The sequence below is a fragment of the Bubalus kerabau genome, chromosome 12 (assembly GCF_029407905.1).
Source record: "Bubalus kerabau isolate K-KA32 ecotype Philippines breed swamp buffalo chromosome 12, PCC_UOA_SB_1v2, whole genome shotgun sequence".
Lineage (NCBI taxonomy): Eukaryota > Metazoa > Chordata > Mammalia > Artiodactyla > Bovidae > Bubalus > Bubalus kerabau.
This window is the reverse complement of record NC_073635.1, coordinates 75674182-75688353: the sequence shown is the minus strand read 5'-3', so window position 1 is coordinate 75688353 and position 14172 is coordinate 75674182. Positions and strand designations below refer to the sequence as shown.

Below are 14172 nucleotides of genomic sequence, written 5' to 3'. Positions count from 1 at the left end.
CCAGAAGGCATAAGCCTGCTTCATCCTTGTGCTCTGAAGGACTGCTAATGTGCTGAGGTTTCGTTTCATATCCTACTGCCTAACTGCCTCAGAAGCTTCAGTTCAGTTCAGTTCAGTTCAGTCACACAGTCATATCTGACTCTTTGCAACCCCATGGACTGCAGCACGCCAGGCTTCCCTATCCATCACCAACTCCCGGAGTTTACTCACACTCATGTAAATTGAGTCAGTGATGCCATCCAACCATCTCATGCTCTGTCGTCCCCTTCTCCTCCTGCCCCCAATCCCTCCCAGCATCAGGGTCTTTCAAATGAGTCATCTCTTTGCATCAGGTGGCCAAAGTATTGGAGTTTCAGCTTCAACATCAGTCCTTCCAATGAATATTCAGGACTGATTTCCTTTAGGATGGACTGATTGCATCTCCTTGCACACCAAGGGACTGTCAAGAGTCCTCTCCAACACCACAGTTCAAAAGCATCAGTTCTTCTGGAATCTTAGGTTGACATTTTCATCTTAATGACATACTGGCAGCTAATTAGAATAGGGTTTTAAGGGGTACATTTTTGCAAGAGTGAGCATAACAGTGGTCAATCATGGATAAGTACATAAAACCAGGGTACCATGTGATTGCCTTTCTTTAACCAGCTTTTTGATTTGGCAGTGCCTGAATGATGAAGCCCTATCCAAATTCTGTCTGAAAAAGTGCTGGGATCAACTAGCAATGTCTGCTACGAGCATTGCCAGGGGAGGGTTAGCACGTGTGTCAGATGTATTAGGACCATAGTTCATCATCGAGTCTGCTGTTTTAAAGAGTTCTTATACTAGATTACCAGGAACTTTGTTCAACCTCGGGTGCTTAATAAGATGTGCAGTAATGGTGAAGGCTGTTGGATGTTAGCTGAGTAAGATTTGATTTCTGAACATAAATAAGATTTTCTGAACATAAGTAACAGTTTGGAGAAAAATTACACATTGTCGCACACAGGCATCCTTAACTCTGATTATTCTCCCTCTGAGACACTGCTGTTGTGATTAAAAGCACAACCTTGGGAATCAGAAAGTTGGCTCTCACACCCAGATCTATCACTTAGGTGGGTTAATATAGTTAATCTTGGCCACTGATTGCTCTTACTCCCACAGTCTCTGGGGTTCTCATGAGGATTTCTTGAATCAATGCTTGTAAAGTACTTGCTGGCCATGACCAAAGGCACTGGAACCTTGAACATGAGGGAATTGAGAACTTACTCACAACTAGAGGTCTCACATGGCTTGAAATACAACCTGCAGCAGTGCTGTCAGCCCAAGGTCCTCCTGCCCGGGAAGATCTGCAGTCCTGGTGGGGTGTGTCCCCAAGTGTCCTCGGGGTTTAGAGAAACACAGGTGTCAGTCATGTGAACTGTAGGGTTACACGTGTCTGTGACTGAGGACTGACACCATGACTGTGACATAGTTGTTTCAGGATAGCGAGCTCAGTGCTTGTGGGAAAAGTGATACTTTGGGCAACACCAGAGCCTTGACATCCCCTCTCCCCCTGTACTAGCTAATTTCTTTGAAGACCCTCCAGTTCACTCATCCTGGCATCCTGCTGCTGCTACTGCTAAGTCACTTCAGTCGTGTCCAACTCTGTGCGACTGCATAGACGGCAGCCCACCATGCTCCCTCATCCCTGGGATTCTCCAGGCAAGAATACTGGAGTGGGTTGCCATTTCCTTCTCCAATGCATGAAAGTGAAAAGTGAAAATGAAGTTTCTTAGTCGTGTCCAACTCCTAGCGACCCCATGGACTGCAGCCTACCAGGCTCCGCCATCCATGGGATTTTCCAGGCAAGAGTACTGAAGTGGGTTGCCATTACCTTCTCCACCTGTCATCCCACTAAGCCCTAACTGGAATTTGAAAGAAACAGGATGGGTTTTCATGGGTCCAGATTCCCCCAGACTGTAACTCTTGGGCATGAAGTGAGGTCGGTGATGGGGTTTTGGTTCCCTGGTGTTCAAGGCTTAGATGACACCTAGTTTCTAAAGTCGACCCCACCCTCATCCCCACTAGAGAGAATCACTTGCAGCTTTGATCTCCTGACAGAGAAGCAGGTGAGGGAGGCCACGCTGGAGAGTTCACTCCAGGACTCTCCCTGGGTAAACAGCCACATCTGCGCTCTGCTCAGAAGCCTTGTCTATGATGAATAGTGTTGATGTCACCTCATTTGCTCAGAAAGTGAGAGCCTGGTTTTAGTGAGTTTTCTGTGCTTTCTGGAGCTGGACTCTTGGCATCCTCCTGACAGGGTGATGGGCCCCAGAATTCACCTTGTCATCCCTGTGAGCACCTGGTGTCCAGACTGATGAGTTCTGGGGGTGCTTGGGACACGTGCTGGGCTGAAGAAAAGGCCTGAACAGAGTCCCTCGCCTTTATTATTTGGAGCATGAGCTCAATCTGAATTTATGTTGCTCTTATAAGTGCAAATTTATAGGAAGCTAAGAAGTTAGTCAGTAGAGTGAAGAGAGAGCAGTGTAGATGCTGGAATGAGAACATAGGCACACAACTGGATGATCAAAAGCTCCATGAATCACTTTCAGCTCTTTGCCTAAACAGTGTACAAAGGGGAAGTGTTAGATGATGTCAGGGTTCAGAGATCCAGCAGAGCAGTTATGAAAACATCCATCAGGCTTCCAGAGTGGAAGTCAAGACTGTTCAAAGAATCCTTGGTTGTATGAGTCCTGTGGGCACAAGGGCGGTGCAGAACCAGATGCTCTGTGACCCGCACAGACTCCTGGTGCAGGTGCAGGGACAGGCCCAGGATGGGGGAGACAGCAGACTGTCCGCTCTCCTTTCTCATCTCACCCCTCTCCTATGTCTGGCTCTGGTCCACTGTGAGGGATATACTGACTCAATCCCAGCCCTTAGGTTACTAATCTAGGGTGGAAACAGCACACAGATAGCTCATCAAAATTCAGGGTGGTGTGGATGCTAATGAGAATTAAATTTTAGAATACTACTGATTCAAAAATTAGTGAACAATGATTACTCACCCATGGAAAAGAATTAAATGTTGCCATTTGCAGCAACATTGATGGATTTAGAGAATATTATTCTTAGTAAAGTCAGTCCTGGGTGTTCATTGGAAGGACTGATGCTAAAGCTGAAACACCAATACTTTGGCCACCTCATGTGAAGAGTTGACTCATTGGAAAAGACCCTGATGCTGGGAGGGATTGGGGGCAGGAGGAGAAGGGGACGACAGAGGATGAGATGGCTGGATGGCATCACCAACTCGATGGACATGAGTCTGAGTGAATTCTGAGTGTTGGTGTTGGACAGGGAGGCCTGGCGTGCTGTGATTCATGGGGTCGCAGAGAGTCGGACACCACTGAGCAACTGAACTGAACTGAACTGAAAGTAAGTCAGAGAAAGACAAATATGATATCACTTATAAATAGAATCTAAAAGTAATACAAATGAATCTGTATACAAAATATAAATAGAGACATAGAAAACAAACAAATTTACGGTTACCAGAGGGGATTGGGAGGGAAGGAAGAACAAATTAGAAGTATGGGGTTAACAGACACACTACTATTGATATGTCAAATAAATAAGCAACAAAGATTTACTGTAAAGCACAGGGAATTTTATTCAGTATCTTATAATAACCTGTAATGGAACATAATCAGGAAAAAATAACTAATAACTGAATGACTATACTATATACTTGAAACTAACACATTATTGTAAATCAAATATTCTTCAGTATATTTTTTTAAAAATTGTGAGCAATTTCCACCTTGTGAGATGCCAGAAGAATTTGGAGGGAGTCATGTTTGAGAGGATCTTGGTGAAAGAACAAGAATTTCTTTATCTAAATCTAGCTGTGATTTGAATTTGGTCTTTGAATTTGATCTTTCAAAGATCGTTTCAAAGAGAATCTCTCATTCCCAGGTCATTAAAGTGAAGCTTGGTGTGAGCAGGAGTTTAGGGTCACATGGAGGATTCCCTTTAGCAGGACATGTGACCACAGAGGCCGGGAGGCAGTTGGTTTCCTCGCATCCAGCCTCCCTGACTTTCTCTGTCGTGTGTCTGTCTCTGCTTTCCCAGCTCGGAGCCCGGTGTTTTCCCACTTAGCATCTTCTCTCCGGGGACTCTGGACTATCCGGGCATACAAAGCTGAAGAGAAGTTTCAGGAGCTGTTTGATGCATACCAGGATTTGCACTCAGGTCTGTAAATTTCTGGAAATAATTTCAAGATGGGGTGTGCTGTCTTCTGAGGCCTAACCTCCCTCTCAGGTAGTCTTGCTGGCCAGCATCTCTCTCCATGCTGCCCACCTGCCTCCCCCACCCCTTCCTCTCAGCATCTCCTCTGTGCTCCCCCTTCCCCCCTCACAGCCCTGCTTTTCTCCTCTGACTGGCTTGCATGGTCCTTCCATCACGGTGCCATGTGGATTTCTGTCTCTTTAGGTTAGGAGTCAGCAAACTTTTCTTTTTTGCAAAGATCCAGATAGGAAATATTGTAGGCTTTGTGTGCTGTCTTTGTTGCAACACTCACCTTTGCTGTTGTAGCAGAAAGACAGGCAAATATAATACTGCGGAGTGCCATCCAGACCAGCGCAATACATCGGCCAATGGCTGTGTTCCAATAAAACCTTCTATTCAGAACCAGGTGGTCCCTGTTCTTGGCCCCCAGAGTGGTTTGCCAACTCTTCTCAGAGTGTGGAGGGTAGCAGACATGATTGACAAAAATAATTTCCTGATTTGCAACCCACTTGATCATACTTTGTATCGGTAAAGTTGTTTTTCCTACATAGAAAATTCAGAATTTCCTCTAAGTCTATGAAATCCTGGTCAAACTTCCAATCGTTACTTTATTTTGAATATAAAATGGCATTTTGAAAGTCACATGCAGATCCTGTTAGCTGATGGTCATGTAGACCCTGGCCCTTAAGAATAAACACCACAGTGCCCTGTAGTGAGGGCAGAAGGTGCTGGAAACTGTGTGAGCTGTGCTCTCAGCTGTCAGAGAGCTGGGAGCAGTCGGCCCTGTGAGAGGATGATCTTCATGCTGAGACCCAGCACTGCAGAGAACACACCAATGAGACGATTTACTGCCTCCTCTCTTATGATCGTATTTCTGTTGATAACCTGTGGGTTCAAGTTCTCAATCCTTGCTTCCTGGACTGATCCTCTGTGACCCATGTGTTGTTTTGTGTTGGAGCCTAGTTTTCTGGAATTTCCAGGATTCTTGGGTGTGTAACTTTGCTTTTCTACCTTGTGTAAAATCTTCTGTAGCGCACCTGAGAAAATGCTCTCCCTTATGAGAAGCAGTTAACATGGTTTTTCTGTTTATGTATTATGCTTAACGATTCACAAATCCAGAGGCTTGGTTCCTGCTTTTGACGACGTCCCGATGGCTCGCTGTGTATCTGGATGTCATCTCTGCCATCTTTGTCATTGTTGTTGCCTTTGGGGCCCTGATTCTGGTAGAAAGTAAGTACAGATGTGGACATTTGTGGTTTGTTTACAGTTTACAGCTTTGTTTGTAGTTTTAAAATTCTTGTCATCATGTCTAATATATACTCTTTGGTTCTAATGGATTGTATTAAAGTGTTTGCTGCATATGACTCCTCAGTTTGGTCCATGTGAAGTCATTTGTATCTTGATGAGAACTTTTAACTTTTTTCCTATTTATTTATTTATTTGCAGTAGGTCCTTGTTGAGATCTCTTTTAAAAAAAAAATTGATTGGCATATGGTTGATTTACAATGTGTTAGCTTCAGGTGTATAGCCAAGTGAATCTATTACACATATCTCCACTTTTTTTTTTTTTTTATATCTCCACTGTTTTAAAGATTCTTTTTCTGTACGCCATGAACATTGGGGTACATGTATCATTTTTTTAGTAATTTGCATTTTAATAGATACTTCACATACATTGTCCTTTAGAAAAGAATATCTGTCTTTGGCTTTCGGAATCTTTAGGAGCAAAGACCAGGTATGAACATGCCTGCTCCAGCAGACCTGTGGTGCCTTGGGCTCCTGCTTTGGCTCGTTTGGTCCATTCTTTCATTTTTAAGTTTTATTGGGGTATGGTTGATTTACATTGTTGTCTTGGTTTCAGATGTAAAGCAAAGTGAATCTGCTGTACATAAAATATAGCCACTCTTTTTTATATTCTTTTCCCATATATGTCATTAAAGAGTTCCCTGTACTTTACAGTAGTTTATTATTAGTCATCTATTTTAATCTTTTACATATAGTAGTATGCATGTGTCAATCCCAGTCTTCTAATTTATCCCACCCCTCCCTTTCTCATGGTAACCATAAGTTTATTTTCTACACCTGTAACTCTAATTCTGTTTTGTAGATAAGTTCATTTGAAGCCGTTTTTTAGATTCCATATATAAGTGACATCATACTCTATCTTTCTCTGTCTGACTTACTTCACTCAGTACTAAAATCTCTAGGTCCAGCCATGTTGCTGTAAATGGCATTTTTTTGCCCTTTTTATAGCTGGGTAATATTCCATTGTATGTATGGTATCGCTTCTTCCATATCCATTGCTTGTTGATGGACATTGAGGTTTCTTCCATGTCCTGGCTACTGTAAAAAGTGCTGCAGTGAACATTAGGGTGTGTGAATCTTTTGGAATTATGGTTTTCTCTGGATATATACCCAGGACTGGGATTGCTGGATCATATGGTAGCTCTATTTTTAGGTTTCTAAAGGAACCTCCACATTGTTCTCCATGGTGTCTGTACCAGTTTACCTTCCCACCAACAGTGTTGGAGGGTGCCCTTTTCTCCACATCCTATCCAGTATTTATTGTTTGTAGACTTTTTGATGATGGCCATACTGACTGGTGTGAGGTGAAACCTCACTGTAGTTTTGATATGCATTTCTATAATAATTAGAGTTTTGATCATCCATGTGCTTTTTGGCCATCTGTATGTCTTCTTTGGAGACTGTCTGTCTTAATCTTCTGCCCATTTTTTTGATTGGGTTGTTTATTTATTTATTTATTTTTGATATTGAACTGCACGAACTGTATTCTTTTGGAATTTAATCCCTTGTCAGTCACTTCGTTTGCAAATATTTCCCCTCATTCTGCAGGTTGTCTTTTTTGGTATTTTTATGGTTTTCTTTGCCATGCAAAAGCTTTTAAGCTTTATTAGGTCCCAGATGTTTATGTTTTATTTTATTTTCATTGCCCTTGTGGTGGGTCAATAAACAGCTTATTGTAGTTATGTCAGAGAGAGTTCTATGTTTTCATATAAGAGTTTTGTAGTGTCTGTTCTTATATTTATGTGTGCAATCTATTTTGAATTTATTTTTGAGTATGGGGTTAGGGAGTGTTCTGATTTTATTCTTTTACAAGTAGCTGTCCAGTTTTCCTAGCAACACTTATTGAAGAGACTCTTTTCTCCATTGTATATTCTTGCTTCCTTTGCCATAGGTGACCATAGGTGAATAGGTTTATCTCTGGACTTTCTATCTGGTTCCATTGATCTATATTTCTGGTTTTGGTGCCGTAGCATACTGTTTCAATTACTGTAGCTGTGTAGTATAGTTTAAAGACAGGGAGCCTGATTCCTCCCAGCTTCATTTTTCTTCTTTGTTTGTTTCAAAACTGCATTGGCTATTCATGGTATTTTGTGTTTCCATACAAAATGTAAAATATTTTGTTCTAATTCTGTGAAAAATGCCATTGGTAATTTAATAGGAATTTCGCTAAACCTATAGATTGCTTTGAGTAGTTTATTTATTTGCAGTAGGTCTTTATTGAGATCTTTAATCTTTTTATTTTTCTTGAATGGTTTGAAGGTCTATATAACTGTAGCAAACTGATCTTCTGGACATTCCAGGTAGTGTCCTGTAGTTAGGAGGAGAGAATCAAGTTTACTATTAAGCTTTTTGTACAGCTTAGGTTTTAGGTTTTAGCTTTAAGTCTATTTGAATCTCTTGGTTGTAGGGTTCTGGTGTACTGGGGTGAGAAAGATTCTCTGTTGCAAAAGCAGTATCCTCACTACTGTGTGGGTACCAGATGAGCAGCTGTTGGAATGTGGCATGAATTCAGTGTCCTTAACTAGTCCATAGTAATAACACTGAATCATAGTCATTAATAATGGAGCTGTGAGAGTCATATTTTAGATTTAAAAACACTACCTTTGAGAACCCATTGCCTTGTTTTTGTGGTTTCAACTGCAGCTGCATTGGATATAGAAAGTGAAATTACATAATGATAATTGAAGCCATAGGGACAAAAATATGAATAATGACATGATCTTCACCTGTGTAATACTGTCAAGTGTATCTTAATCCAGGTGGGATTAATATGATATAGGACAGGATTGATAAGCAGAAGAGATTAGGAAGAGGTGACAAGAATACACAGAAGAACTGTACAAAAACGAACTTAATGACCTGGATGACCATGATGGTGTGGTCATTCACCTAGAGTCAGACATCCTGGAGTGTGAAGTCAAGTGGATCTTAACTTCAAAGCATTACTATGAACAAAGCTAGTGAAGGTAATGGAATTCCAGTTGAGCTATTTAAAATCCTAAAAGGAGATGCTGTTGAAGTGCTGCACTCAATATGCCAGCAAATTTGGAAAACTCAGCAGTGGCCATAGGACTGGAAAAGGTCAGTTTTCATTACAATGCCATGGAAGGGCCATGCCAAGGAATGTTCAAACTACCATACAATTGCACTCATTTTGCATGCTAGTAAGGTTGTGTTCAAAATCCTTCAACAGTATGTGAACTGGGAACTTCCAGATGTACAAGCTAGGTTTAGAAAAGGCAGAGGAAATGGAGATCAAATTGCCAACATTCACACGATCATAGAGAAAGCAAGGGAATTCCAGAAGGGCATCTGCTTCATTGACTATGTGAAAGGCGTTGACTGCATGGATCACAAAAATCTGTGGAAAATTCTGCAAGGGACAGGAATACCAGACCATCCTACCTGTCTCCTGAGAAACCTGTATGCAGGTCAAGAAGAAGCAGTTAGAACTGAACATGGAACAGTAGACTGGTTCAATATAGGGAAAGGAGTACAAAAAGGCTGTATATTGTCACTGTTTATTTAATGTATATGCAGAGTACATCATGCAAAATGCCAGGCTGGATGACTTACAAGCTAGAATCAAGATTGCCAGGAGAAATATCAACAACCTCAGATATGCAGATGATATCACTTCAATGGCAGAAAGTGAAGAGGAACTAAAGAATCTCTTGATGAGGATGAAAGAGGAGAGTGAAAAAGCTGGCTTGAAATTCAACATTCAAAATACAATGATCATGGCCTCCTGTTCCATCACTTCATGGCATATATATGGGAAAAAGTGGAAGCAGTGACAGATTTTATTTTCTTGGTTTCCAAAATCACTTTGAACAGTGACTGCAGCTATGAAATCAAAAGATGTTTGCTTCTTGGAAGGAAAGCTATGACAAACCTAGACAGCATATAAAAAAGCAGATACATCAGGTTGCCAACAGAAGTCCATATAGTCAAAGCTATGATTTTTCCAGTGGTCATGTAAGACTGTAAGATTTGGGCCATTAAGGCTGTGAAGTGAAAGTGGCTCAGTCATGTCTGACTTTTGGCAACCCCATGAACTATACAGTCCATGGAATTCTCCAGACCACAATATTGGAGTAGGCAGTCATTCTCTTCTCCAGGAGATCTTCCCAATACAGGGATCAAACCCTGGTCTCCCGCAGGCAGATTCTTTACCAGCTGAGCCACAAGGGAAGCCCTTAAGAAGGCTGAGGGCTGAAGAATTTATGCTTTTGAATTGTGACGCTAGAGGAGACTCTTCAGAGTCCTTTGGACTGTAAGGAGATCAAAGCAGTCAATCCTAAAGGAAATCAACCCTGAATATTCATTGGAAGGACTGACGCTGAAGCTGAAGCTCTGATATTTTGTCCACCTGATGCAAAATGCTGACTCATTGGAAAAGACCCTGATGCTGGGAAAGATTTAAGGTAAAAGGAGAAGAGGGCAGCAGAGGATGAGATGGTTATATAGCATCACCAACTCGAAGGACATGAGTTTGAACAAACTCTGGAAGATAATGAAGGACAGGGAAGCTTGGTGTGCTGTAATCCATAGTGTCGCAAAGAGTCAGACATGACTTAATGAGCAACAACAACTTTGTTAATTCTTTCTAATTTGATATTTGGCAAAACTAATACAATTATGTAAAGTTTAAAAATAAAATAAAATTTTAAAAAATAAATAAAAACATTATTTATTCGTTTGGCTGTCCTGGGTCTTAGTTGGGGCACGGGGGATCTTCAGTCTCAGGTGAGACAGGCAGGACTTCAGTTGCAGTGTGTGAAGTCTTAGTTGTGGAAAGTGCAGTCTAGTTTCCTGACCAGGGATCAAACCCAGGCCCCCTGCATTGGTAGTGTGGAATCTCAGCTATTGGATCACGTAGGAAGTCCCTCATGTGGGTTTTTCTTATTTATTTTTTAACTGTTTTATGGTCTCAATCAACAGAAGTAATATTATAAGTAATACTATCATTACATGTAAATGAATCAAATATTATAAAGGAGTCCTCTCACTATTATATACAATAGATAACGGAAAAGGACCTACAGTATAACACAGGGAACTCTAATTAATACTCTGTAATGATATATATGGAAAATAACTTTAAAAAGAATAGATTATATGTGTATATATATGGCTGTATCACTTTACTGTACACCTGAAACTAATACAATTTTGTAAATCAACTATTCAGTTCAGTTCAGTCACTCTGCAATAAAAATCATAAAAATAAAAGAGTCTTCATTGTAAAGAGACAGAAGGAGCTGTGTGAGGGGTTGAGAAGTAGACTGACCTTATTTCTCTTCTTCCTCATTTAGCTTTGGATCTCGGGCAGGTTGGCCTGGTCCTGTCTCTAACGCTCACACTCAGGGCGATGTTCCCGTGGTGCATCAGGCAAAGTGCCGAAGTTGAGAACATGGTGATGTTTATCTTTCTGTTCTTAGCCTTTTCAAGTCACCTTGCCGTTAAATGGCATAAAAGCAATTCTTATGTAAAATAGTAAAACTATTATTTTTGCATCATAGTTAACAAAGTTTTTTTTTTTTTGTATTCTCTTCCATCTGCTTAATGTTAATGTAAAATTAAATATATACATCTTTCTCAGACTTATGTATACCATGTCAGAAAGTTTTATATTCATCACAGACTGACTTCAAATATAGTGAATGTCTCAAAGGAGAAAGGTCCTGAAATTCTGGAGATAATATAGGCTAATTGTTTATTAACTTAGCAGCTTGTTTACCTTTGTTTCTTAATGGGTAATTCCTCATTTTTGGTAAAACAAAAGAATCCAGTATTTTGAGGTTTATTTAATTAATATGTTCCTGCACCCCTCCCTGCATTTTAGCATTTATTCTTGTATGTGTTGAACACCTGAATTTGCTGGCAGCCCTTCTTCCTGGTAGGATAGGTTCCCTCTCAGAGTGTGCTCTCATAGGTGTGGGGTTATGGTTGTTTAGGAAGCCTTAGTATGTAAATTATACATTTTGAATTTTTCCTAAAGGGAGAAAAGCAAAGTCTTTCCATGTCAGCCTTCTAACAGAGTAGACAGTGACTAATTATTAAAATGAGTCTTGATGACTGTCCAATTCTGCTCATCTGTAACATGTGACCCTTCTGTAGCCACACATACTGATTGGTGTCCATAAGTATTCTTTTATTTGAAAAAATTCTCTTGTTTTTTCTTCAGATGTAAAATAAAATTTTACCATTCATTTCTGTAATGCTTTTAGTTTCAATATAAAGTTGAAGGGAATAGGCATAAGTAAAAGTGTTGAGGATGATGAACAAGTTTGCAAATCATCCAAGGCCTCATCAGACTCCTACTTCTGTCCTTTATGGATTCTGAGCCCGGGATGTTCTAAACCATAGGAAAGCAGAAGGTTTTACTTAAAGTCTCTGATCTTCCATAAATAAGACCCTCTGACACTAACTCATGTGATGTCATGTGTGTTTCAGATGATTTCAGTAGAAAGGGGGATTGAATATACAGACCTTGAGAAAGAAGCACCCTGGGAATATGAATATCGTCCACCTCCATCCTGGCCCCAGAGTGGAGAGATTTACTTTTCTAATGTGAACTTCAGGTACAGCTTGGATGGGCCTCTGGTATTGAAGAATGTGGGAATGTCCGTTGGCCTAAGAGAAAAGGTTAGTTTAAGCCATTTGCCTCTTTAAAATCCGGCTAAAGTTTTAGCACCATTTCTGGTCTTGGCTTCCTTGTCTGTGTACAGGGGATTCTTTGTTCCTAATGGATGCAGATTAGATCAGTGACATTGTCCCTGAATCTTTCTGGGAAACTGACCATGGAATGGGGATACCAGCATTTTTTTCCCTGTGTCACCAGCTCCTTCCTGGTGGTTGATGGGTCCTGGGCTCCAGGGCTTGATCTTAACCTGACCCAGGATACTATATGTGACACCTAATTATTCATAAAAAAGACTGTGTAGTCTGCCCTGGCTCCTTTTTCCTAACTCTCCAATATTTCATTCCTTTCCATCTTTTATTTTTTATTATATTTTTATGTATTTATTTGGCTGTGCTGGTCTTAGTTGTGGAACACAGGATCTTTGATCTTCACTGTGGCATGCACACTCTTAGTTGCAGCATGTAGGATCTGTTAATAGTTCCCTGATCAGGAGTGGAACCCAGGCCCCCTGCTTTGGGACACAGGTTCTTAGCCAGTGGGCCATCAGCAATGTCCCCCATCTTTTCTTCTTTGTGTTTCTTTTCCTCCCATGGTGCCCTCTGGTTGTAGCCTGCTCCTCTGTCCCTGGGTTTTTGCCGTGGACTTGTCCTCTACTCACCCACACTGAGCTGCCGTGCCCCTGCCCTCCCACCCACAGACTGCTTCTTTCTTTAGCACATAACTGATCCTTACTGGCCTGGGTGAGTTGTTGCCGGAACCAGACCACAGCCCTAAGCGTAGTCCAGTAGAGGCTGTCGGGAAGAGAAGAGCCTGAATCATGATCCAGTCAGGGGTGAGGAACCAGAGCCTCAGATGGAGGCAGGCCTGGAGACTTGCTCAAAGTCAAAAGCACCTTGAAGGGAGCAGGGAAGATCCACATGGGAGATGGCAGAGAGGCTGTGACCTAGACCTGCCATTGTCCGTGTCTGCTGTTGATGTTCCTTTCACGTTAAGCTTGAGGCTCTCAGCTGGGCCCAGGACAGTGTCTTGAAGAGACTAAACCAGAACAGACAAGGTGGTAGGAAGCTCTTCCCCATCTCCCTCTGAAGCCAATATGTCTCCTGACTTACGCACATCCCTGCAATCAGGTCATGTGTAGTTCTCCCAAAGCACCATGCCCTCCTGGTTTTCAGCGTGCATGCTGCGCCTCCACCTCAGAGACCCGTTCCCTCCATCATCTGGCTGGTGAACGTCTCCTTATTTTCTGAGTTGATCTAACACATCTTTGAGACCCTCAATTCTTCGTTAGTGTCTTATCTTTTCTTTTAGGATAGAAATTATGTTACATTGTTTTCACAGTAGCCAAAAGTTGGAAGGAAGTAAATCCTTACAATGAAATATTATTCAGTTTTAAAAAGGAAAAAAATTCTGACCTATGGATAAACCTTCATGATATCTTGCCAAATAATATAAGCCAGACAGACACAAAGGGGATGAATACTCTGATTCCACTTATGTGAGATTCCTAGAGTAGTCAAATTCAAAGAGACAGGAAGGAGGATGGTGGTCTCCAGGGACTGGTGGATGGAAAATGGGAAGTTGTTTGTTTAATGGGTATAGAATTTCAGTTTTAGCAGGCAAAAAATTTCTTGAGTTTGGCTGCACAACAATGTGAATATACTAAACACCAAACTGTCCACTAAAAAATGGTTATATAGTTAAATTTTATGTTATGTGAATTTTACTATAATGAAAATAAAAGCTAGCACCTATAGCATGCTTTATAATTTGGAGTCTGTATTTCAGAGTAAGTACCCTGAGCTTTTTAAAATCAGAGAGCATCTTGTTTTCATCTTTGTTCCCCAGAAAGTGGCATTCTGCAGGGCACATAGAGGGTGCTTAGGGACTGCTGGTTTCGAGGGTGAGTAGCAGACAGGTGTGAGCAGCCAGTAACCAACACACACACACACATACACAAGACAACTCTGAATAACAGA

The 14172-nt window shown here is 41.2% G+C and overlaps 1 protein-coding gene across 2 annotated transcripts in view; it reads left to right on the top strand.

Annotated features, from left to right (window-relative positions):
* Window positions 1-14172, top strand: part of LOC129624670 (ATP-binding cassette sub-family C member 4-like) — a 161737-nt gene that overhangs the window by 91434 nt on the left and 56131 nt on the right. For both annotated transcript variants that reach the window (XM_055542833.1, XM_055542834.1), the window contains 4 exons: window positions 4087-4206; window positions 5362-5472; window positions 10866-10966; window positions 12007-12198. In XM_055542833.1, the coding sequence (XP_055398808.1) occupies window positions 4087-4206; window positions 5362-5472; window positions 10866-10966; window positions 12007-12198 (524 nt within the window). The remainder of the gene's footprint in view (window positions 1-4086; window positions 4207-5361; window positions 5473-10865; window positions 10967-12006; window positions 12199-14172) is intronic.